A 27,540-nucleotide genomic window follows, 5' to 3' on the forward strand; every position below is an offset into this window, starting at 1 on the left:
CATATAGAAACTGCTCTGATGAAGAGGTACAATGTTTATGGATAGACAACCTCTTTCTTGCAATAGATGTTTTGGTGTAGATGCTGTTATCAAGCAAGCGATACGCAACTCTCACTTCTTCAAAGTTGATCTAGCTGAAAAAACGTCCTATTGTCACTGACCCTTGTGTGGCCTGCTCTAAGAAACCACAGTAAGATTTATTCGCCAAGGGTCACCTCCTGTTCACAGCTTAACTGACAATATAATACTCTGTCCCAAAATGATCAATGTCTCTCACAGATGTGACTGGTAGCCTTCTCATTGTCAAGGTTGTCAGTGATCCTACCAATGAAGGTGGCGTGTATTGATCAAGACCAGCTTATATTAAGTGATCATGCAGCCAGGCCATCACTTTGCCATCACTTTGCCATCACTTATACCATCAGTTATACCATCACTTATACCATCACTATGGTGACTTATTGCAGCCATTGCAGTGTATAACCAGATGATACCATTCACTGAAACATTTAGCTGGAATATTGCTGAGTGCGGCGTTAAACAACAAACGATCGTGTTGTCAGTGGTCGAGCTTGGTGATTTCCTTGACTTCATGTAATTGTACCCAGATATCATGGATAATTGCTCACCATATCAACCACTGGACCACACTCGAGTATTTACAGGTCACTGTCATGTAGCTGGAATATTGCTGAGTGCGGCGTTAAACGACAAACGATCGTGTTGTCAGTGGTCGAGCTTGGTGATTTTTTTTACTTCATGTAATTGTACCCTGATATCATGGATAATTGCTCACCATATCAACCACTGGACCACACTCGAGTATTTACAGGTCACTGTCATATAGCTGGAATATTGCTGAGTCCTTGACTTCATGTAATTGTACCCTGATATCATGGATAAACCAAATCAACCATTGGAAACGATATTTACAGGTGTAGCTGAATATTGCTGAGTGGTCGAAGCTTGTTAGAGCTTGGTGATTTCCTTGACTTCATGTAATTGTACCCTGATATCATGGATAATTGCTCACCATATCAACCACTGGACCACACTCGAGTATTTACAGGTCACTGTCATGTAGCTGAAATATTGCTGAGTTTGGTGTTAAATACAAGCAGTAAAATGTATTTCATCACTAGAGATAGGATTAGTAATATGTCCTCTTTTTTCATGGCAGACTACGTTGGCGGAGGTGAGATGTTCACACACCTCTACCAGAAGGAACACTTCAGAGAGTCTGAAGTTAGAATCTATATTGGAGAGATCGTCTTAGCCCTGGAGACCCTTCACAAGGTGATTGAGGGTTGGGTTGGACTTCACTAATAACACACGGGGGACCTGGTCCTCGTGTAGTTCTAGAAGCTACGACTGTGTGGCTGCTGTACTTTATCATTGATTAACAATAGGATCAGAAAGGTTGATCTGGTTGTATGAGCTGGTGTCATGTGTGGCACGGGAATCGCAAAACACTTAAGACTCATTTGCCTCAAGAGACAAGATCATACATCATGCATTAGATCATTGCTGTTATCAGTAACTGTTACATTAACCACCACTTAACATTCATGGGGTGTCTGAATGCTGCAGTGTTGTCAAGTGGAAGTGTAGGCAGTGAGGATGCGGAGAGTGCTTGTACATACTTATATGATCTAGGGATGCCACGATGCATCGATACTTTTTCTAAGATGATACAATTATCGATCTGTTCAAAACTATATTGATATTTAGTTTTGAAAGTATCGGTTTAAATATATTTGTGTATCGTTTACATTTTGCAATTGTATCATGTTTAACTCTCACAACATAAAAAAACGTGATACAATTGCAAAATGTAAATGTTGCATAAACATATTTAAACCAGTGCTTTCAAAACTAAATATCGATACAGTTTTGAACTTATTGATAATTGTATTGTCTTAGAAAAAGTATGGACATTTCGATGTATCGTACCATTTCTGGTGTCCCCCGCCGTGATATTGCTGGAATATTGCTAAAAGCGGCGTAAAACTAAACTCAGTCAGTCAGTCAGTCGATGTATCGTGGCATCCCAAGTGTACAATGTTTAATGTTGGTGTTCCAGCTGGGCATTATCTACCGGGACATCAAGCTGGAGAACATCCTGCTGGACTCCCATGGACATATCATCCTGACAGACTTCGGACTCAGCAAGGAGTTCCTCGCTAGCGATGCTGTGAGTTTGCCTCCTTACATGTCTTTCTGTCTTAGGCAGCATAGTGTGTTTTTGATTTCCTTCAGGAGTACATGACATGAAGTCCATTGTAGGTACCTGATCCTGGATAAGCTTAGAATATTGCAGTTCAATTATACACTCACTCACTCACTCACTCACTATCTTTCAGTCTGTGGCAGATTCATTCTCAGTTGACAGTAAACAAGCAAGCTGGCGTTACCCACGACAAGAAGAAATATTGCTGTATTTGTGTGTGAAATCAGAGATGCCAACCCATACGATTTTATTGTATTCATTAGGAAAAAACAACACAAAATACGCGACTAAGATAGCAGTAAAACTGTACGATTTTGTTTTTAGAATAATAAAATTAATTATGAAATTGCATACATACCATACACAGTAAATTTCAAACATTTTATTCATTATCAAGCTATATGTGGATATTTACTACTGATTTAGTTGAGCACAATATTAATAACAAGTTCTTAGAATATCTATTTATTCTTTATTAAATATTAAAATTCTTTGGAAAAGTCAATACTAATTTTGGCCAAAAAGTACAAATTTTTGCATCAGTTTTTGGCATAAGTACTAATTGGGCTAAATTAGGGGTGGCATCTCTGGTTAAATGGTGTAGTTATATTGTTGTTCATGTGCAGGATGTGTTATCTCATGGTAAATAATGTTGTTGATGTGTTGTGAATGGTGTATTTCAATGTTGTTATTAACAAGATGTTGTGTGTTAAATGCTGATTTCTTCCCAAACAGACTCATCGAGCATACTCGTTCTGCGGGACAATTGAATACATGGCACCTGAGGTCGTTCAAGGAAGATCTGGCCATGATTTTGTGAGTTGATAGTTTTGAACACTGGCTAGTTGGCCTGCTGTGTAACACTGGTTACAAGTTTGGACTTTGTAACAGGTTCCAGGTTATAATATTGCATGACACTAGCTCATATTTTTTATACTGTGTAACACAGGCTCCAGGTTGTTACATTGTGTAACACCCCTTCCACTTTGTTATGCTGCGTAACACTATCTCATGATTGTTATACTGTGTAACACTGGTTCCAGCTTGTTACATTTCATAGCATTAACTCATGATTGTGTATTAAAATGTACCACTAGTTCCTGGATGTTGTTACTGTGTAGCACTGGTTCTTGGAAGTATCCATTGTGTGACAATTACTGTGTGAGTTGTTATTACAGTCTATCACTGGTTGGTGGAATTACTGTGTAAGACCAACATGGGTATAATGTGCATGGAGTTGTTATGGATTCCTGGTTGTTTTGCTGGAATATTGCTAAAAAGACAAACTCCTCAGGTTGATATATGTAACACTGGCATAACTTGTTACCATGATTGTTTACTTAAAATGTACCTCAGTTACTGGATGTGATACACTGGTTCCTGATTGTTTTGCTGGTTATTACTGTGTAAGACAAACTCCTGGTTGATATTACTGCATAACACTACCTCATGTTTTGTTATTACTGTGATACACTGGTTCCTGATTGTTTTGCTGGTTATTACTGTGTAAGACAAACTCCTGGTTGATATTACTGCATAACACTACCTCATGTTTTGTTATTACTGTGATACACTGGTTCCTGATTGTTTTGCTGGTTATTACTGTGTAAGACAAACTCCTGGTTGATATTACTGCATAACACTACCTCATGTTTTGTTATTACTGTGATACACTGGTTCCTGGTTGTTTTGCTGGTTATTACTGTGTAAGACAAACTCCTGGTTGATATTACTGCATAACACTACCTCATGTTTTGTTATTACTGTGATACACTGGTTCCTGATTGTTTTGCTGGTACACTGGTTCCTATTACTGGTTATTACTGTGTAAGACAAACTCCTGGTTGATATTACTGCATAACACTACCTCATGTTTTGTTATTACTGTGATACACTGGTTCCTGATTGTTTTGCTGGTTATTACTGTGTAAGACAAACTCCTGGTTGATATTACTGCATAACACTACCTCATGTTTTGTTATTACTGTTAGACTGGTTCCTGGTTATTACCATGTACCACTGGTTCCTGGTTGTTATTACAATGTACCTCAGCTCATAATTAGTATTGCTGTGTGACACTAGTTCCTGGATGTTATTATTGTGTGACACTGGTTGGTTCCCTTATATTTAACTGTATGACATATGGTTGTAATACAATGTTACTGTGTGATTCAGATCTCTTGATCTCAGATTATCTAAGTGAGAGCCTCACCTGTGACCAGAGTACTGTATTGACTGGAACACCTGGTGTGTGTACATGTATTTACCTGTCTGTATGTGTCTGTTCCCATGCTGTAGGGTAATGTATTGACTGGAACACCTGGTGTCTGTACATGTATTTACTTGTCTATGTTTGTTTCCAGGCTGAATAGTACTGGACCTACTGGAACACCTGGTGTCTGTACATGTATTTACCTGTATGTATACGTGTTCCTAGGCTGTAGGGTACTGTATAGACTGGAACACCTGGTGTCTGTACATGTATTTACCTGTCTGTATACGTGTTCCTAGGCTGTAGGGTACTGTATAGACTGGGACACCTGGTGTCAGTACATTATTTACCTGTCTGTATACGTGTTCCTAGGCTGTAGGGTACTGTATAGACTGGAACACCTGGTGTCAGTACATGTATTTACCTGTCTGTATACATGTTCCCAGGCTGTAGGGTACTGTATAGACTGGAACACCTGGTGTCAGTACATGTATTTACTCATGTATGTGTCTGTTCCCAGGCTGTAGACTGGTGGTCCCTGGGTGTCCTGACATATGAGCTGCTCACCGGGGCATCCCCCTTCACAGTGGATGGAGAGAAGAACTCACAGTCTGAAATATCAAAGTAAGTGGACCATACATAATCACCAGGGGATTCAATGTCTTTGTGTTCACATTAGTTCAGTGATTAATGTGTATTTTATAGTTTGCCACATTTTCTGAACATATCATGTAGTATTTTTACTGTCCATCGTCGACAGGTTTTAATCTTCAAAATGTTTTCACTTTTTATTGTATAAATTGTTTTCGTCACGATATGGCTGAGATATTGCCGATGTGACGTTAAATATTAACTCACTCACTCACTCTGAACATATCAGCATATAATTTTAAATTTGTTTTTTATTTGTTGTACATTTGTCTAATGTATTTTGTCAGGAGAATATTAAAGTGCAACCCTCCAATTCCGAGTGATTTCTCATCGGAAGCCAAGGAGTTCATTCTACGATTGTTGACAAAGGATCCTTTGAAACGACTCGGCTCTAATGGGGCTGATGCTATCAAGAAACATCCTTTTTTCAAGGTGAGAACAAACTTCCCAAGTCTAGTAGATGTAGAGTTATTTCTAAAGAAAATCCTTCCTGTGAATTCAGCTTCGACATATTTTACAGTGCTATTTGGTTTGGTACAAATATTGTATGATCAATTATATTATCATAGCATGAAAGGAGATACATTAACATCTCATGTATCGAGCCAAATAGTATTTCTGAAGAATATTTTCTAATGGTATTATGGGATATAACTAATGTTGATGAGCATATTATTGAAAAGAACAATATTGAACAAAATTGAATGTACTCCTCAACAAGTTTTGATGCTTGAATACAATTGTAACTGTACTTTTATGATTATTTTCAAAACTTTTAGTATCATACATGCTGTTGTCATGCCCAGTGAACTGTACAAGAAATTTGTAAAGAAACTAACAAACTTGCCGAATCTCACAGGTCCACTAGAGGGATTTTTCAACTCGGTAACTTAGGGATATTATGTAAATAGACAATCAAGAAATGTGTGCTCAAGTTAAAATAAACCAGTGATTTCAACTGTTTGAACAGCATTCTAGAAGTTGGTGAGTCAATAATGGAACGTACAACTTTTAGCTTGATAATGATGTAAGAATCTACACAGAAACGTCACTCTATGCAATAAGCAAGCAGTTGTCATCGATAAAGTTGTATGCTTCATTGGCGATTTTAAGTAATATATGAAGATGACAATTCTTTGTGTGAAACATTTACATAATCTCGGTTTGATTAAGAACCCATGGAGATCCGAGTTAGAATTGATCTTTGGTAACCCATGGTTGTCGTAAGAGGCGACTAATGGGATCGGGTGGTCAGACTGGCTGACTTAGTTGACGTGTCATCGTATCACAATTGCACAGATCGATGCTCATAATGTTGATCACTGGATGGTCTGGTCCAGACTCGATTATTTACAGACCACCGCCATGTAGCTAAAATATTGCTGAGTACGGCGTAAAACTAAACTGACTCTCTCACTCGTCTGATTCAGGGACCTTCCTGTCTTTTTGACACTTAGTTAAACGTATGTATTTACATGATGAGAAATCAGCGTACCTATAACAGCAACTGGGCCTTGATGGTCAGAGAATTGCTAACAAGAGTGAGTGAGTGAGTGTTGTTTTATGCTGCTTAAGTGTTACTCTTTGGTTCCATGATGTATACAGTTTTATCTGGTACTTGTCAGGGCCTGAACTGGCAAGATCTGTCACGGAAGAAAGTTCCAGCACCATTTGTGCCCAAAATTCGGCATGAGCTGGATGTGAGCAACTTCTCGGAAGAGTTCACCGCGATGCAGGCTGCAGACTCCCCGGCCATTGTTCCCATGAACGGGGAGAAACTGTTCAAGGTGAGATCATGCACATGCATTGAGTGAGTGAGGGAAAAGAGTCATGTAACATTATGATATATGTTATCAGCTATGTAACTGAATTGCATAGGATTGGAGCATACTAGTCATATCAAAGTAAGTGCTTGACAACCATGATTGTGCTGGTCATCTCAAAGTTAGTGTGCCTGACAACCATGATTGTGCTGGTCATCTCAAAGTTAGTGTGCCTGACAACCTTGATTGTGCTGGTCATCTCAAAGTTAGTGTGATGACAACCATGATTGTGCTGGTCATCTCAAAGTTAAGTGTGCCTGACAACCATGATTGTGCTGGTCATCTCAAAGTTAAGTGTGCCTGACAACCTTGATTGTGCTGGTCATCTCAAAGTTAGTGTGCCTGACAACCTTGATTGTGCTGGTCATCTCAAAGTTAAGTGTGCCTGACAACCATGATTGTGCTGGTCATCTCAAAGTTAGTGTGCCTGACAACCTTGATTGTGCTGGTCATCTCAAAGTTAAGTGTGCCTGACAACCTTGATTGTGCTGGTCATCTCAAAGTTAAGTGTGCCTGACAACCTTGATTGTGCTGGTCATCTCAAAGTTAGTGTGCCTGACAACCTTGATTGTGCTGGTCATCTCAAAGTTAAGTGTGCCTGACAACCATGATTGTGCTGGTCATCTCAAAGTTAAGTGTGCCTGACAACCATGATTGTGCTGGTCATCTCAAAGTTAAGTGTGCCTGACAACCTTGATTGTGCTGGTCATCTCAAAGTTAGTGTGCCTGACAACCTTGATTGTGCTGGTCATCTCAAAGTTAGTGTGCCTGACAACCTTGATTGTGCTGGTCATCTCAAAGTTAAGTGTGCCTGACAACCTTGATTGTGCTGGTCATCTCAAAGTTAGTGTGCCTGACAACCATGATTGTGCTGGTCATCTCAAAGTTAGTGTGCCTGACAACCTTGATTGTGCTGGTCATCTCAAAGTTAGTGTGCCTGACAACCATGATTGTGCTGGTCATCTCAAAGTTAAGTGTGCCTGACAACCATGATTGTGCTGGTCATCTCAAAGTTAAGTGTGCCTGACAACCTTGATTGTGCTGGTCATCTCAAAGTTAGTGTGCCTGACAACCTTGATTGTGCTGGTCATCTCAAAGTTAGTGTGCCTGACAACCATGATTGTGCTGGTCATCTCAAAGTTAGTGTGCCTGACAACCTTGATTGTGCTGGTCATCTCAAAGTTAGTGTGCCTGACAACCATGATTGTGCTGGTCATCTCAAAGTTAGTGTGATGACAACCATGATTGTGCTGGTCATCTCAAAGTTAAGTGTGCCTGACAACCATGATTGTGCTGGTCATCTCAAAGTTAAGTGTGCCTGACAACCTTGATTGTGCTGGTCATCTCAAAGTTAGTGTGCCTGACAACCTTGATTGTGCTGGTCATCTCAAAGTTAGTGTGCCTGACAACCATGATTGTGCTGGTCATCTCAAAGTTAGTGTGATGACAACCATGATTGTGCTGGTCATCTCAAAGTTAAGTGTGCCTGACAACCATGATTGTGCTGGTCATCTCAAAGTTAAGTGTGCCTGACAACCTTGATTGTGCTGGTCATCTCAAAGTTAGTGTGCCTGACAACCTTGATTGTGCTGGTCATCTCAAAGTTAGTGTGCCTGACAACCATGATTGTGCTGGTCATCTCAAAGTTAGTGTGCCTGACAACCATGATTGTGCTGGTCATCTCAAAGTTAGTGTGATGACAACCATGATTGTGCTGGTCATCTCAAAGTTAAGTGTGCCTGACAACCATGATTGTGCTGGTCATCTCAAAGTTAAGTGTGCCTGACAACCTTGATTGTGCTGGTCATCTCAAAGTTAGTGTGCCTGACAACCTTGATTGTGCTGGTCATCTCAAAGTTAGTGTGCCTGACAACCTTGATTGTGCTGGTCATCTCAAAGTTAGTGTGCCTGACAACCTTGATTGTGCTGGTCATCTCAAAGTTAGTGTGATGACAACCATGATTGTGCTGGTCATCTCAAAGTTAGTGTGCCTGACAACCTTGATTGTGCTGGTCATCTCAAAGTTAGTGTGCCTGACAACCATGATTGTGCTGGTCATCTCAAAGTTAAGTGTGCCTGACAACCTTGATTGTGCTGGTCATCTCAAAGTTAGTGTGCCTGACAACCTTGATTGTGCTGGTCATCTCAAAGTTAGTGTGCCTGACAACCTTGATTGTGCTGGTCATCTCAAAGTTAAGTGTGCCTGACAACCTTGATTGTGCTGGTCATCTCAAAGTTAGTGTGCCTGACAACCATGATTGTGCTGGTCATCTCAAAGTTAGTGTGCCTGACAACCTTGATTGTGCTGGTCATCTCAAAGTTAGTGTGCCTGACAACCATGATTGTGCTGGTCATCTCAAAGTTAAGTGTGCCTGACAACCATGATTGTGCTGGTCATCTCAAAGTTAAGTGTGCCTGACAACCTTGATTGTGCTGGTCATCTCAAAGTTAGTGTGCCTGACAACCTTGATTGTGCTGGTCATCTCAAAGTTAGTGTGCCTGACAACCATGATTGTGCTGGTCATCTCAAAGTTAGTGTGCCTGACAACCTTGATTGTGCTGGTCATCTCAAAGTTAGTGTGCCTGACAACCATGATTGTGCTGGTCATCTCAAAGTTAGTGTGATGACAACCATGATTGTGCTGGTCATCTCAAAGTTAAGTGTGCCTGACAACCATGATTGTGCTGGTCATCTCAAAGTTAAGTGTGCCTGACAACCTTGATTGTGCTGGTCATCTCAAAGTTAGTGTGCCTGACAACCTTGATTGTGCTGGTCATCTCAAAGTTAGTGTGCCTGACAACCATGATTGTGCTGGTCATCTCAAAGTTAGTGTGATGACAACCATGATTGTGCTGGTCATCTCAAAGTTAAGTGTGCCTGACAACCATGATTGTGCTGGTCATCTCAAAGTTAAGTGTGCCTGACAACCTTGATTGTGCTGGTCATCTCAAAGTTAGTGTGCCTGACAACCTTGATTGTGCTGGTCATCTCAAAGTTAGTGTGCCTGACAACCATGATTGTGCTGGTCATCTCAAAGTTAGTGTGCCTGACAACCATGATTGTGCTGGTCATCTCAAAGTTAGTGTGATGACAACCATGATTGTGCTGGTCATCTCAAAGTTAAGTGTGCCTGACAACCATGATTGTGCTGGTCATCTCAAAGTTAAGTGTGCCTGACAACCTTGATTGTGCTGGTCATCTCAAAGTTAGTGTGCCTGACAACCTTGATTGTGCTGGTCATCTCAAAGTTAGTGTGCCTGACAACCTTGATTGTGCTGGTCATCTCAAAGTTAGTGTGCCTGACAACCTTGATTGTGCTGGTCATCTCAAAGTTAGTGTGATGACAACCATGATTGTGCTGGTCATCTCAAAGTTAGTGTGCCTGACAACCTTGATTGTGCTGGTCATCTCAAAGTTAGTGTGCCTGACAACCATGATTGTGCTGGTCATCTCAAAGTTAGTGTGCCTGACAACCTTGATTGTGCTGGTCATCTCAAAGTTAGTGTGCTTGACAACCTTGATTGTGCTGGTCATCTCAAAGTTAGTGTGCCTGACAACCTTGATTGTGCTGGTCATCTCAAAGTTAGTGTGCTTGACAACCATGATTGTGCTGGTCATCTCAAAGTTAAGTGTGCCTGACAACCATGATTGTGCTGGTCATCTCAAAGTTAAGTGTGCCTGACAACCATGATTGTGCTGGTCATCTCAAAGTTAAGTGTGCCTGACAACCTTGATTGTGCTGGTCATCTCAAAGTTAGTGTGCCTGACAACCTTCATGTATTCTGGTACAGTGTACAAGATGCATGTCCTAGATGTTGTCAGAGCAAATCTAGTTATTGACTGAGGATCCTTATATGCCTAAGGGATGTAACTCTAGGATACCTACGCCACCAATGCCCCTGACATACACCATATCATTACGTAGTGATCGAACCCTTCTCAAGGTTGTATATCATCTGGCTATTATAAGATATGATGATGCTTGTTGGTTGTCTGTTTTCCAGTATATATATTCTGATGTCAAAGTTACTTGGTTTCATGTGTTTTACAGAGTTTGTTTGTTATTGCAGGGCTATTCCTATGTGGCTCCGTCCATCATCTTCACCGAGAACACTATCAGCAGTAGTCTACTTCACCCCACCCGGGAACACCAGCCTGATGAGTCCAACCTTCTCTGTACTAGTCATCTCAAAGTAAGTGCTTGACAACCACATTGTCCTAATCATCTCAAAGTAAGTGCTTGACAACCACATTGTCCTAATCATCCCAAAGTAAGTGCTTGACAACCACAGTCTCCTAATCATCCTAAAGTAAGTGCTTGACAACCACAGTGTCCTAATCATCCCAAAGTAAGTGCTTGACAACCACAGTGTCCTAATCATCCCAAAGTAAGTGCTTGACAACCACAGTCTCCTAATCATCCTAAAGTAAGTGTTTGACAAACACAGTGTCCCAATCATACCAAAGTAAGTGCTTGACAACCACAGTGTCCTACTCATCCCAAAGTAAGTGCTTGACAACCAGTCTCCTAATCATCCCAAAGTAAGTGCTTGACAACCACAGTGTCCTAATCATCCCAAAGTAAGTGCTTGACAACTTATTGTTTTCTGTTCGCTGAAAGTAAAAGTTTTCTGTTACAGGTAGTCATATAATAGATCTAACTCTTTTGTGAACTCTTAACAACTTTTTGCACAGCATGTATTTCACTGTTTTTCACATGTTCATAATGTGTTTGAGAACAGTTTTTGTCCATTGTTTTCAGAACTCTCCATTCTTCCAGCACTATGACCTTGACCTAAAAGATCCTCCATTAGGAGATGGGAGTTTCTCTATATGCAGGTCAGTTGAAAACAAACAGATTTGGACTTCAGCAACCCATACTAGGGTGGTCAGCCTCACTCATTTTGTAGATGCATGTCATCGAATAGTAATTGATGCTCTTGGTGTCAGTCACTGATGATATATAGGCTGTTGTCATTTAGCTGAAACATTGTTGAGTGCAGCATTAAACAACAAACAAACGACAGGTGATGGGCAATAATAAACAATTGTGACTAGCAGGATACTTTCCATTGTCAATCTTTGGAAAGACGTCATAAATTACATGTGATGATTCTCTCATTTAAAATTATTCCTGTTTGTCAGTGCCTTTTGTTCTGTAATATTCTTTATCAGTGACCATCTGTAAAATATATCAGCGTAGAAATCTGTCACTTCCTGAGGCCTTGAATGTAAATCTTTTCCATTAATGTATTCATTCTGTTATCTATATATGTTTTCAGAAAGTGTCGTCACAAACAGACCAGCATTCAATACGCAGTGAAGATAATCAGTCGGCGGGTGGAATGTCATCGGGAGATCCAGTTACTCAGGATGTGTCAAGGTCATCCAAATATTGTACAGTTACAAGATGTGTATCACGACGAGGTAGGTGCAAAGGCCGTTGGTATTTTTACTTATGTCAAGTGGCGATTCTACGTCTGTAGAAAAGACCCTGAGACCTAAGATACTATGATTAGCATGTGCTTTGTGTCTCACACGTATCCGGGGCGGTGAGGTAGCCTAGTGGTTAAAGCGTTGGCTCGTCACACCGAAGACCCGGGTTTGATTTCCCACTCACTCACTCCATACTGATCCTCTGATGGTGCTGTCTTTTACAGTTAATGGCATTTTCTCACTCAGTATGTTTCAGATTTCTGTTAATTAAACTTTCATAAGCTTTTATAATCGATCAAGTGATTGATATTGCTTGCATAAGCTTGGGAGAATAATCAATATTTATGAAAAATGCAACATCAAATTAATCTTTCGAAAGAATGTTTCTTATTGTATGTTTATCAAATCAAGACATAAGCAACTGATGCGTTTCCTTGTAAAATGCAATGTAAACAACATATCTCAACATATCTCAACATATCTCAACAGAAAGTATCCTCGAATGTCTTGATCATGGAATAAATTGGTGCCTGTTTTGTTAACACAATTCTTTGATTGTGTCCCATTTTTGCCCACATGAGTTTGTGGTGGGGTTAACGATTACAATCGATTATTTATCGATTAGTGACCTCTGATTATCGATATGCATATTGTGAGCAATCACCAGCACTATTAAATGTCATTGACGCTTTGGAACAAGAACCCGTGAACATCCGGGGTAGAATAGGTCTTCAGCAACCCATGATTGCCACAAAAGGCGACTATGCTTGTAGAAGAGGCGACTAATGGGATCGGGTGGTCAGGCTCGCTGACTTGGTTGACACATATCATCGGTTCCCAATTGCACAGATCGATGTTCATGATGTTGATCACTGGATTGTCTGGTCCAGACTCAATTATTTACAGACTCACTCACTCACTTTGGAACAAGACATCTTTCATGGTAAAGGGCCTGAATTTTGAGTAAAATAGAACATACGATTGTTGGAGATGCGAGTATTTCTTGCATGTTTTTAGCACTGTGTTGATGTCTTGTGTTGCCCAGTTCCACACCTACATTGTGATGGAGTTACTCAGAGGAGGGGAACTACTGGATCGAATTAGGAAAAAGAAGAGTTTCACAGAGACGGAAGCCAGTGAGATAATGCAGAAGTTAGTGAGAGCAGTAGACTTCATGCACCTCAAGGGAGTTGTGCATCGAGATCTGAAACCAGAGGTAGGCATAGCAAGGATGGCTTATTTTCTAATGTGTCTGGGGGCCGTGGGGTAGCCTAGTGGTCAAAGCGTTGGCTCATCACGGCGAAGACCGGGTTCGACTCCCCACATGGGTACAATGTGTGAAGCCCATTTCTGGTGTCCCCCGTCGTGATGTTGCTGGAATATCGCTAAAAGCGGCGTAAAACCAAACTCAGTCAGTCAGTCTAATGTGTCTGCTTGCCACCTCAAGGTCCCTGCACAGGTGGTGCTATCACAGTCATTCATATCAGTAAGAAATATTGAAGTCTTAAATGTGTTCATGGAGTAGCACATTCATACGTTTCAGCAACAGCAGCAGCAGCAGCAGCAGCACAGTCTTTGCATACAGATGCTTAAGTTCAAGCTCAGTTTAATATGTGCTAAAGTGCATTGCAGTCTTCTATATGCTTAAGCTGTAGCACATTCTCCTGTATAGAGGTGCAGTGTAGTATTAAATGTGTTTATTGTGTACTGCAAATTTAAGTATTGTCGTTTAGAGCAGTGCAAAACTTTGTTTTGTTTAAGTTGCAGTTGAGCCCCATGGTGTTCCTGGATTATGTTGGTTTTAAGTAGTCACTGGATGCAGTGCATGCTTAGACCAAGTGTCCTGGGCCCTTATTCTCGAAACGTTTGTAGCCCTAAGAATTCTTAACTTTTATCGTAGCCAATGTATTAAGAATGGGCTTAAGAAGTTCGTAGGGCTACGAACGTTTCGAGAATAGCTAGCCTGGTTCATGATATCAGTTGTCTTCGGATGATAAAAATCTGATCAGTGTTAAACAACAAACAAGCAAACAAATCTGCTGTTGAGTCAGGATAGTAATGAGTGATTACCATTCTTCTTCTTCTTTTTTCAGAATCTGATATTTGAGGATAATACTGATGATGCTGAGATCAAGATTGTTGACTTTGGGTTTGCCAGACTCAACCCAGAGAACCAACCCCTAAAAACTCCATGCTTTTCCCTTCCCTATGCCGGCCCCGAGGTTCTCCGACAGACAACGAACCGGGACACCGGGTATGATGAGTCATGTGACCTGTGGAGTCTGGGAGTTATCCTGGTAAGTAAACATCTAGATGTGTGTCATTGGATACATTGTTGTCAAGATACCCATGAAGATATGGGTTAGAATTGATCTCCAGCAACCCATACTTGTCATCAGAGGCGACTGACAGGATCGGGTGGTCAGGCTCGCAGACTTGGATGACACGTGACATAGTATCCCAAGTCCAGCATTACACAAGTCTTTCTTGAAGATGACATACAATGATGTTACTAATATTTGTTCACAGCCATGTTAAACCAAGCTCATTCATTCATCAGACACCTGTGAAGGTCCGGGCTAGAATGAACCTTCAGTAACCCATGTTGTCGTAAGAGGCGACTAATTGGATCGGGTGGTCAGGCTCGCTTGCTTGGTCATCGGTTCCCAATTGCACAGGTCGATGCTCATGCTGTTGGTTACTGGATTGTCTGGTCCAGACTCGATTATTTACAGACCGCCGCCATATAGCTGGAATATTGCTCAGTGTGGCGTAAAAACTAAACTCACTCACTCATCTATCAGATTGCTCGTGCACAAGCACACATAACCACACGCAGATGTAGACAGAAAGAGAGACACAAGCAAAACAAGCATGCATGTTGTGACATGGCTGATGTTTTGCCATTCTGTTCATTATACACCATTGCTCAAACAGTCGATCATGTTTGTCAATACAAGAGTCAATTATTAACAGGCCAACCAGACATAGCTGGAATATTGCTGACTTCAGCGATCAACAGCATTCACTCACTACCTGTATCAACACACCTGCTTGATTATCCATAATACCTGTATCAGCACACCTGCTTGATTATCTGCACTACCTGTATCAACACATCTGCTTGATTATCTGCACTACCTGTATCAATACACCTGCATGATTATCTGATTATCTGTATCACGCTACCTGTATCAACACACCTGCAAGATTATCTGCACTACCTGTATCAATATACCTGCATGATTATCTGCACTACCTGTATCAATATACCTGCATGATTATCTGCACTACCTGTATCAACATACCTGCATGATTATCTGCACTACCTGTATCAACACACCCTGCTTGATTATCCACACTACCTGTATCAACACACCCTGCTTGATTTCTGCATACCTGCACTACCTGTATCTGTATGATTATCTGCACTAATCAATACCCCTGCTTGATTATCTCACTACCTGTATCTATACCTGTATCAACTGTATCAACATACCTGCTTGATTATCTGCACTACCTGTATCAACACACCCTGCTTGATTATCTGCACTACCTGTATCAACACACCTGCATGATTATCTGCACTACCTGTATCAACACACCCTGCTTGATTATCCACACTACCTGTATCTGCTTGATGATTATCCACACTACCTGTATCAACACACCCTGCTTGATTATCCACACTACCTGTATCAACACACCCTGCTTGATTATCTGCACTACCTGTATCAGCACACCTGTTTGATTATCTGCACTACCTGTATCAACACACCTGCATGATTATCTGCACTACCTGTATCAGCACATCTGCTTGATTATCTGCACTACCTGTATCAATATACCTGTATGATTATCTGCACTACCTGTATCAGCACATCTGCTTGATTATCTGCACTACCTGTATCAACACACCCTGGTTGATTATCTGCACTACCTGTATCAACACACCCTGCTTGATTATCCACACTACCTGTATCAACACCCTTTTGATTATCTGCACTACCTGTATCAGCACACCCTTCTTGATTATCTGCACTACCTGTATCAACACACCTGCATGATTATCTGCACTACCTGTATCAGCACATCTGCTTGATTATCCACACTACCTGTATCAACACACCCTGCTTGATTATCCACACTACCTGTATCAACACACCCTGCTTGATTATCAGCACTACCTGTATCAATATACCTGCATGATTATCTGCACTACCTGTATCAACACACCCTGCTTGATTATCTGCACTACCTGTATCAGCACATCTGCTTGATTATCTGCACTACCTGTATCAATATACCTGTATGATTATCTGCGCTACCTGTATCAATATACCTGCAAGATTATCTGCACTACCTCTGCACTACCTGTATCAGCACATCTGCTTGATTATCTGCACTACCTGTATCAGCACATCTGCTTGATTATCTGCACTACCTGTATCAATATACCTGTATGATTATCAGCACTACCTGTATCAATATACCCGCATGATTATCTGCACTACCTGTATCAACACACCTGCTTGATTATCTGCACTACCTGTATCAACACACCTGCTTGATCTTGCAGTACACTATGTTGTCTGGGAAGGCGCCCTTCCAGGCTCAGAGTCGTGATGACACTGCAGAGGCAATCATGTCAAGAATCAAGGGAGGAGAGTTTGACTTGTCCCTGCCTGAATGGAAGTCTGTGTCAGAGCCAGCTAAAAGACTTATAAAGGGTAAGCAATGTACTGTGTATTCTCTGTCCACTAGCCCGAACTTGGCTCATGGCATCTATGATTAACTATTGATCGCTGTTCCATCTCACAAGACTGTATATTCCATCCATTACACCTGGCATATTGCTGTGTTTACATGATTAAAAACTGCTGGTCTTTCACCCTTCTTTTAATGTTATTGATGTCCTTTGTCACTGTCTCCCAATAGTCCTCTCTTCAATAAATTAACTGTCAATATTTTGCTATGGTCCTATCTGGATTTGAGGTCAAAATTGGTCCTCGATATTTCATCTAGCAAGAGCTGAAATGGGGACTGGGCAGTGTGGCTTTCATTATGCAAAGATCAATTACTGCTTATGTGATTGGGGAGCCTAGAGGTAAAAGTACTGGCTAGTCACCTCGATAATCTAGGTTCTATTCCCCATACAAGTACAACATGCAAAATTGCTGGTATATTCCTCAAAGTGGCATAAAACCGAACTCACTCACTTCAACTTTCAATTCCTGGTTTGTCTTGTACTCACTTGTACTTGTATAGACTTTAACATTATACAGCATTATGTCACTGATGCTCACAGGACTCCTTTATCAGAGGTACTATGGTGGCTTGCCGCATGGAACTCTGGGTAGGAGAGTGTATGTTAAGAAGTTAATAAACTTTGTTCTTTGCAGGTTTATTGCGTGTGGAACCAAGGAAGCGTTTGACAATGTCAGATCTGCAGAAGAACGATTGGGTCAACGGCAGCAACTCACAGGTCTTCTCTCACACACCGCTCAAGACTCCTGGCGTTCTCTCCGGCTCAGTCAATGTGCAGTTGTCTGTAACAATGGATGCTTTTCACATGGCTACTAAAGAGGGCTTCAGGCTTCAAGATGTTGCCACTGCCCCATTAGCCAAACGACGTCGAGCTAAGAAAAGCTCAACAGACAATCGTAGTAGTTCTACAGACAGTAATAATTCTAGTTCGACTGTTTCATCGGGGCTGACACAGTCTCCAGTGCGGCAGTCGCCGGTGAGGACTCACTCGAACACCTCAAACACCTCCAGTACCTCTCAGGGATCCATGTCCAGTATGGGCTTTGTGCCCCAGAAGGGTGGCGCGCCCAGAGTGGACAGCCCTTTGTCCTCAACCTCCAAGGAGAGAGTGATTCATATAAACTCGACCGACGCTCCAGAGGTTGAAGTGCACATGACTCGCGGTATCAAACGCAAGTTGGACATTGAACAACGTCTGGCGGAAGAGGATGAAGATGACGATTGTATAATCATTGCTAACACATTCCCCCTCTTCCAGAACTAATGCTGAAGACAAATCGAAAAATGGTTCCACCAAACGAATACGGACTGATACTATTGTTATTGATGATTAGAGGATCTGTGATAATGACCCGTGGTCATGGTTTATAAATGATATGTTGCTTTTTTTTCAGAATCTATTCCATTTTAATGTATTGTTAGTGTCTTACTCCTAGAACACATATCTAAGATTTGGTGGGAGCTGGTGCCCTGTGAAGTGTTTACATGAGTTGTCTCCCCTTGACTTCATTTCTCACCATTGTACAGTCCATTTGAGTCAGAAACGGACCGATGAATTGCAATTTTTATCATTGTACAAAATTGCCACATAAATATAAATAGTACACATGTTTATCATTTACGAATACCCAACAGCTTTCTTATATATATGAAAATTTTCCGGACTCCACCAAAAAAAGTTGTTTAATTTTCAAATATAAGAAAGCTGTTGAGAAGCTTGCACAACTTTTTGATGGAGTCGGAAAATTTTCAGATATAAGAAAATGGGTATTCGTAAATGATAAACATGTGTACTATTTATATTTATGTGGCAATTTTGTACAATGATAAAATTTGCAATTCATCAGTCCGTTTCTGACTCAAACGGACTGTAGCTATAGTAACTGGTTTACAAATTAAAACTTCTGATCAGGACATTGAAACTGTTCAACACTGGTATGTTCACTTACAATATGTCATACATTTGGTTAAAAGTCTGCAGGGAATTTTTGCTAATGCTGCATAATATCTACCTGTCTATGACCTCATCTGTTGTAAATTAACAGTTTTCATCTCGTGCTTTCAACTCTTTCTATATCTATTTATACCATGATCATAATGAGATCTTCACAAAGGCAACATGAAGCTTCTCAAGGCTAGTGTGTGAAATAGTCTCAAAATATTGCTAGCTAGTCATGAAACATACTAGCCAGTTTTACTAGCAGAAAAATGTGGGGATTTTTATAAATATTATATTCTGAGAAGGTATTAATAAGTTTATATAAACCCTAAGTCATAAGTCAAATATTGTGAAGGGAGATAACTCTGCGCCTGGATATTAATTTCATTTTGTATTTTCATATTGATCTAAAGAATTGGGAGAACATTATAGATTTGCATATAAAAATCACATTAAGAATTCAGTAGATTGTTGAAATATCAAAATCTTTAGTCGAACTGATTTTTGGCTAGACATGACTCGGCAGGCACATGGCTGTTTCACACACTGCTCAAGGTCAAGCTTCTCTCCTAACACTGCCCCCTAGTGGCTGTAGGAGTCTTGTTATATAAGGGAGATAAGTCTTGTAAATATCTATGTAATACCTTGCCACCCACTCTTTGTTTGATTATTGACTGTGTATAGTGCCTTATCTGTGCTTGTTGGCATATCCCTTATAAGGTATCATGGATTTGCTGAGAATCAGGGAAGAATGAAGATATTGGAAAGGCAAAGATTTTACACTTTTACATTGTCATTGCATATTGCTCCTTACTAAAGCTACGAGATCAGATTTTAGTTGATTGAGAATAGGTTTGGATTTGGCATATTGTAATGAAGAAATAGTTGATAACAGACCAATCAGTTGATATTCTGTGGAGGCTTGGATTGTGTTTGGAGACTTTGTATTTCTTTGATCAACAGCTGCAAGATCTGATAACCTGTCTTATTAGATTGGCATCAGGATGGTTTTGGATCAGCCTTGGTCAGATAGTGTGGAGATGCTTGATTACTGCAATATCTCAGGATGTATCTGAATTTGGCTGAAGGACATACCTGGCCTGAATAAGAATATTTTATCACCAAGCTGTGGAAGTAAATGTCACAATTTGAGATTCATGTTCCAAAATCAAAAGGAAATCACATGAAGAAACTTATAAAATCTGATCTTGCACCTTTAGGATACCTTCAAATTTTATCAATCGACACGTCTCATGTTCCTGGTTTTTGGTTTCGTTTTTAAGGTATGATGATTTTTCAAATGTTTTAAATCTTGCCAAATGTATCAGTCATGGTTTTTAATAGCTTGAAAGTTTGTTACTGTTTTTGCTTTTAGGTTGGCTAATTAGAGTTATCTGCCCTTGTTTATGATCTGGAAAGAATGACCAGATACCGGTTTGAAAATGTTGAAACCAGAAACATGAGATCTTTTAAGGAAGAGGAGAAGGGAGATTATGGCTCCTGGTGAATACTTGTTTTGCCTACTTTGTACTATGGGAGGTAGGTGGGATGTCAGTGTTGTTAAGTTGACCGCCCTGATCAATGTTCTGCAGCAGCTTAGCAGATGATCTTCTTGTTGACGAACCTGTGTTTAGACTGTTGTAAGGTATTAGCTTTGTAACATGAATCCTTTATCGTTTTGACTCTGATTTGTCTTTTAGAACATAAGTTTATTTTTAAAAATTGTTAATGAATTGTGTATAAGATACAACTATTTATTGACTTTTACATCACTTTCAAAAATAAATTGATGTGATATTGTTACTATTTATCTTTTTGAAGTTCAGACTTGTTATATATCTTAATGCCTTCTGGAACTATTAATTCATGAAGTGGAAATATGTGTTGGTGACAGAAGCTTTCTGTGTAGATGATTTGATCGTTTTAGGGTTTCCCTTCAGTTAGAGTAACATTCTTCTGAATATGTTCCATAGAACATCAGATGACGTTCCTGTTAATGTCAGCTGCTTGTCAAAGAGTTGCTGTATAGTGGATAGAACACTCAGATACAGCAAGTCTGATGGCACATGTCTGAACAGAGCACAATTTATCAAACGTCTGTGCCTTGCTACAAGTGCTAATGTTACACATACTCTTCTCAAAAGAGGTTAGGGATTTCCTGACGCTTTCATATTACTGTTGCGAGTCTGTCATAATATGACAAAATGACCACCCAGTTATGTCATATATATTACTGTAGCTTATCTGTTATACCATGGGGCTGTTAGGTAGCCTTGTGGTTAAAGCATTCACCTGTCACGCCAAAGACCCGGTTCGATTCCCCATGTGGGTACAATATATGAAGCCCATTTCTGGTGCCCCCCGCCGTGATATTGCTGGAATACTGCTAAAAGCAGCGTAAAACCAAACTCAGTCAGTCAGTCAGTCAGTTATACCAAGGGGCTGTTGGGTAGCCTTGTGGTTAAAGCATTCGCCTGTCAAGCGGAAGACCCGGTTCGATTCCCCATGTGGGTACAATATATGAAGCCCATTTCTGGTGCCCCTGGACGTGATATTGCTGGAATACTGCTAAAAAGCGGCGTAAAAATACACTCATTCACTGACTCACTATTATACCATGACAGATTGACTCTATTAATATGAAAGATTCAGGTGGTCTTTGACTTGTTTTGCGTAGTATACAGAAGTAGGCCGATACAATTCATTGTTTTGTGTGGCCCTATATAAGGACTGATTCTCTAACTAGCGCCATAAGAGGGCTCTTAATCCCCTGGAATGGAATACCTCTTTTTACAAATGTACAAAAGATGAAATTACTATTTTTGATATTATTTGTAAAGAATTAACTTTTACATATTTTCAGGTAAGTTCTTGTGCATGATCTTTGAGTAAGATTGTTACTTGTGGTATTGTTTAATGTCACATGAAAGTAAGTTAAACTAGTCTTTGAAAGGCAAGAGGGGCACGTGTTCTTAAGAGCGTCTCCTTGGTCCAGTGTATCACTGGTAGTGCAATATTGTCATGTAGGGGTGACTATGCCAGTTATCTTCACTATTGCAACTGTATTGCAATAGTTGCCACACCATAGCAATGGGTTTGCGATAGTTGTCAACATGGTCAACAGGGCCATGTTCCTCTCTGTTGCTACTCAAACCTAGGGGAAGTAACTCTAATCTGAAGTTGGCGTAATCCCAGCTATTCAACCAAACAGGCAGGTTTGAAATGCATAAAATATGAACTAATTTCAACTTTTGAAACTATCGATTGTTATACTTTTGGTGATATTATTGGTATTTTTCTATCATTCCTAACAGTATAGTAATATTGTAGGGCAAACAATAAAAATTAGTTTGGTAGTTTCATGTCGTTACACAAATTGTTATGTGCATTGCAAGTTTGCCAATTCAAGCATAGTTAGTTACTAGATAAGGTGGTAATGTCCCAAACCACATTGCTGTCGACCTGCACATGGTTGTTGTGTAAACAGTGTAGGTTCTAGTTAGTAAGAGTCACCTTGTGTTTGTTATTTCATATCTAACTGTTGAAGATAAGGCCAGACTTCTTTTTTTAAAACTGGTTTACAAATGCACTGTCTCCAGATCCTTAAAATGTGAAACAGTATTATAAAATGAAAAGCAGTGTGTTTTCATCGTGCTCACAATAAGTTTTTAAATAACATGCTCATTTACTGGGACTATTAATATGAATAAATCATTCAACTACAGTTAAAACCTGTTGGAAATTCATCTTAAGAATTTCTAAACACTTCATGAAATGTGACATACAATACAGAAGGGAGGTAACTCTAAATTCTCTTCACCATATCCAACCACATACATAGCTGCCTACTTATAAGAATTAAATAGAATATTTTAAATTGGATTGTTATTATTTATTATTATATTTTCTATTGAACTGAATCTTTGGTCAAAAAGAAATGTGTAAACCAGAGAGAAAAAAAAAAGTCTGGCTCAAACTCAAACTATGAAAGCAGGTGGTGTGGATGACATGATGAAACTAGGCTGGGCGATCCTCCTACAGGTGAACAAGGTGTTCCTTGAGTGGCATTTCTGAAAGTTGGAGAGAGTGATAAGGACCAACTTTATGGATGAACAACCTGAATAAAGAAGTTGTTCATCCATAAAGTTGGTCCTTATCGAACAAGGTGATGTTTAAAGTAGGGCTGGGACGGAACCCGGATACACGGGACGGGTGGATAATGGATTGGACCCGGGTACCCCAGACCTGTTATGATGATGTGACTAATAGATTAAACAATGTAATATGTTACTCTTTCTTGATTAAAAGGTTATATTGTCATTGAAGATTTAGACATAATTACATTCACCTCTTTTGAATATAATACATGATTAAGATATTGAAAAAAAATCAACATTTTAGCCTCCGAGCTGAAGAAAATATTGACATTTCTTACAAATTTGATGTGAAGAATTAACATAATGGGTATCCGGGTTGGGTAGGGTAATAGGGGGTGGGGGTACCTGGATAGAAAATTTGGACGTCGTCCCAGCCCTAGTTTGAAGGCAATTTGATGTGTCCCCATGGTGCAAGGCAATCACAGCTACAAGGTTTAATCCAAAAGTGACAAAGTTATTACCTGTGGCCTGTAAGAACAATTTGTGTTTTTCAAAAGTGGTAAGCATCTATAACCTGCTTGATGTAATGTCAGGTACTGTTCAATGCAACTCAATTTACTGTGTTCCTTACCAGCAAGAATTGGTTTCTATCCCACTCTTTCATTAGGCAAGATACATCAAAGGTCAAGGAACTACAGCTAGACTTCACCTAAAAATACACGATGGTGGCTATGGCATCACAGCTGGCATTGTATCTACTTCGCTAATAATTCAGCAGGTTCTTAAGATCATTATTCAAATATTTCGTAACACCTGTGACATTTGTTAACAAACAGAATATTGTTTTACACCTGGGACATGTGTTGGTATACAAATACTGTGACATTTGTGAACTGTACTGATATTGTGTGACATTTGTTACAGATTTGTGTGACATTTGTTACAGATATTGCATGACACCTGTGACATTTGTTACAGATATTGCGTGAAACCTGTGACATTTGTTACAGATTTGTGTGACATTTGTTACAGATATTGCATGCCACCTGTGACATTTGTTACAGATTTGTGTGACACCTGTGACATTTGTTACATATATTGCATGACACCTGTGACATTTGTTACAGATATTGTGTGACACCTGTTATATTTGTTACATATGGTGTGTTACACCTGTGGCATATTGCGTGACACCTGTGACATTTGTTACAGATGTTGCGTGACATTTGTTACAGATATTGCGTGACACCTGTGATATTTGTTACATATGGTGTGTTACACCTGTGACATATTGTGTGACACTTGTTACAGATATTGCATTACACCTGTGACATTTGTTACAGATATAGTGTGACACCTGTGACATTGTTACAGATATTGTATGACACCTGTGACACTTGTTACATATATTGCATGACATATGTTACAGATATCGTGTGACATTTGTTACAGATATGTAACACCTGTGACATTTGTTACAGATATTGTGTAACACCTGTGAGATTTGTTACAGATATTGTGTAACACCTGTGACATATGTTACAGATATTGTGACACCTGTGACACTTGTTACACTTTCAGTGTATGCCACAGCTTGGTATTTACCTGCTTAAAGGCACTGGAATGAAATGTGATATGTGTCTGAAGTGACCAGCAAGATATGAACTTATTAGAGACTGACCCAGGAGTAAGTGATGTGCTGGTCGATCTGTAATAATTTCAGTGTGATCTCTTTAGGATTTTCTTGACTACGAATCTTTTATGATGATCTCTGACATGAATATGCAAATGTACATAATGTTAGAAGGAGGATGGAAACCGTAGCCTGCATCGCTGGTATTTGAACAACAGTTTGTGTGTCTGGTAGAGAGAGTTCCCAACAGTGTCAGCTAACTTGATGGAAGTGTTGAACCATACAGCTCCTGGTCTTTGTGTTAAGGTGTGCTTGGTGTTGGTGCAGATCTATGTAAGTGAATAAGTTGGGTGTACCAGTACGTTATGTGTGTGGTATATAGATGGAGGATGTATGTATTAGGGGTTAGAATTGCTTTGAGGAACAGGGTAAAGCCATGGACAAATAGTCGTGGCTTTGAGGAAGTGGATGTGGCTCTGAGTGATGGGGTGATTGAGTTTAGTTTTTACGCCGCACTCAGCAATATTCCAGCTATATGGTGGCAGTCTGTAAATAAATGAGTCTGGACCAGACAATCCAGTGATCAATAGCATGAACATCAACCTGCGCATTGTGGGAACCTGATGACATGTGTCAACCAAGTCAGCAAGCCTGACCACCCGATCCCGTTAGTCACCTCTTACGACAAGCATGGGTTACTGAAGGTTCATTCTAACCCGGATCTTCACGGGTATCTGAGTGATGGGATGTGGCTGTGGGACAAAGGTTTGACAGTATGCTTTGGAGCGGCTGTGAGGACAGGATGTACTTGTGAGGCATTGGATGTGGCTGTGGGATATGGAGCGTCTGTCAGGACAGGATGTGTCTGTGAAGCATTGGATGTGTTGGTGGGTTATGGAGTGACTGTCAGGACAGGATGCAGCTGAGAGGCATTGGATGTGGCTGTGGGTTATGGAGTGACTGTCAGGACAGGATGCAGCGGAGAGGCATGGGATGTGTCTGTGGGTTATGGAGTGACTGTCAGGAACAGGATGTGACTGTCAGGAACAGGATGTGACTGTCAGGAACAGGATGTGACTGGAGTACTTCATGTGGATGTTTGGGACGGGACAGGTCTGTTGGTTCAAGGATGTGACTTTGCTGTGATGCATATAGGATGCTGTCTGTACACGATGGATATACGATTAAACCATTACTGTGACAACACAGTTCCCACTCAGAGTGACCATGTTTCTGCTGGTTTTCTTGCAAGTATATTTCATTACCTGTGAATTAGCTTGAGGGTTTTTGAGGACATAGTATATTACATTCGCATAATGTGCCAACATGCATTCAGTGTCTTCATGTTTCCATGACAACAGTGACGGATGCATGACCTCTGGGGTTTGCATGTGTGGATGATGCCAAATACATCTTGCGATGTGGTTGTCAGATTTACCATATCTTTAGCATAAAAGCCCTATTACAAAAACGCTCTTAAACGCCACTTTCACTTTTACAGGTTAAAGTTTTAGTAACACCTTTTATATGGTTTTACAATGTTTGACTGTTTGAGCTGGCATCGTGTTAAGCTTATGCCAGTAACAGCAAGTATTGTATGAATATACAATAGCATATGTCTATGTGCACACAATTGTAATTTCATTTTTATGACAATTTGTTACAGTAATATATATAGATTGTAAATACGACTGTAATAGTAAATGGATGTTTATAATATTTATTGTGTATATCCTCCAGGCTGAGCACTTGATCTGGTATTTTAGTACTTCTTCCGTATATTTGATACACTTTTTCTACTTGCGGGAAGTCAGAAGTGTGTGTACAGCTTAAAGAGATGTAAATAAACTGGATCTAAGAATGTTCCTGAAGTTTTGTTTTGTTGTGTTCATATTCTCTTGCTCCACTTGTGTTTTTAGGGTGTTGGCGAAGAACCATGTTGAAGATTTCCCATGGAAAGATGAACTATGAGAATATTCGCTGTAAGCAAACATATTGTACTATTCCAGATAGATGCCCGTTTTAGGTGCTAGTCCTCTGAGAACTACAGGAACATCAGGTTTAATATGCAGAGATCAACTATTGGAATATCAGGTAATATGGAACGATGAACTTCAGAAATATCAGGTGTAGTGTGGAAAGATGAACCAGGAACATCAGGTGTAATATGTAAAGGTTAACAATAGGAACATCAGGTGCAATATGTAAAGGTTAACAATAGGAACATCAGGTGTAATATTGAAAGATGAACTAGGAACATCAGGTGTAATATTGAAAGATGAACTATAGGAACATCAGGGAACATCAGGTGTGTAACGATGAATTGAAAGATGAACTATAGGAACATCAGGTGTAATATTGAAATATGAACCAGGAACATCAGGTGTAAACTGTAAAGATGAACTATATGAACATCAGGTGTGTATATATGTAAAGATGAATATAGGAACATCAGGTCTAATATGTAACAATGAATTATAGGAACATAAGGTGTAATATGTAATGATGAACTATAGGAACATCAGGTGTAATATGCATAGATGAACTAGGAACATCAGGTGTAATATGTAAAGATGAATTATAGGAACATCAGGTGTAATATGCAATGATGAACTATAGGAACATCAGGTGTAATATGTAAAGATGAAACTTGGAATATCAGGTGTAATATGTAATGGTTAACAATAGGAATATCAGGTGTAATTTGTAAAGATGAACTATTGGAACATCAGGTGTAATATGTAAAGATGA

At 39.9% G+C, this 27,540-nt stretch overlaps 1 protein-coding gene across 1 annotated transcript in view; it reads left to right on the plus strand.

Moving 5' to 3' along the window:
* LOC124254529 (ribosomal protein S6 kinase alpha-5-like) overlaps positions 1–18,384 on the plus strand; it is a 55,752-nt gene extending 37,368 nt beyond the window's left edge. Inside the window, exons 4-16 of the mRNA XM_046688343.1 lie at positions 1,181–1,296; positions 2,084–2,194; positions 2,966–3,046; positions 4,963–5,066; positions 5,381–5,525; positions 6,719–6,880; positions 10,988–11,110; positions 11,680–11,756; positions 12,200–12,344; positions 13,399–13,569; positions 14,447–14,650; positions 16,933–17,083; positions 17,756–18,384. Of these exons, the coding sequence (XP_046544299.1) occupies positions 1,181–1,296; positions 2,084–2,194; positions 2,966–3,046; positions 4,963–5,066; positions 5,381–5,525; positions 6,719–6,880; positions 10,988–11,110; positions 11,680–11,756; positions 12,200–12,344; positions 13,399–13,569; positions 14,447–14,650; positions 16,933–17,083; positions 17,756–18,384 (2,219 nt within the window). The remainder of the gene's footprint in view (positions 1–1,180; positions 1,297–2,083; positions 2,195–2,965; positions 3,047–4,962; positions 5,067–5,380; positions 5,526–6,718; positions 6,881–10,987; positions 11,111–11,679; positions 11,757–12,199; positions 12,345–13,398; positions 13,570–14,446; positions 14,651–16,932; positions 17,084–17,755) is intronic.
* The last annotated feature ends 9,156 nt before the right edge of the window (positions 18,385–27,540 follow it).

This window comes from Haliotis rubra, unplaced genomic scaffold (assembly GCF_003918875.1).
Source record: "Haliotis rubra isolate DU_JTF1 unplaced genomic scaffold, ASM391887v1 Scf574, whole genome shotgun sequence".
In the NCBI taxonomy this organism is placed as follows: domain Eukaryota; kingdom Metazoa; phylum Mollusca; class Gastropoda; order Lepetellida; family Haliotidae; genus Haliotis; species Haliotis rubra.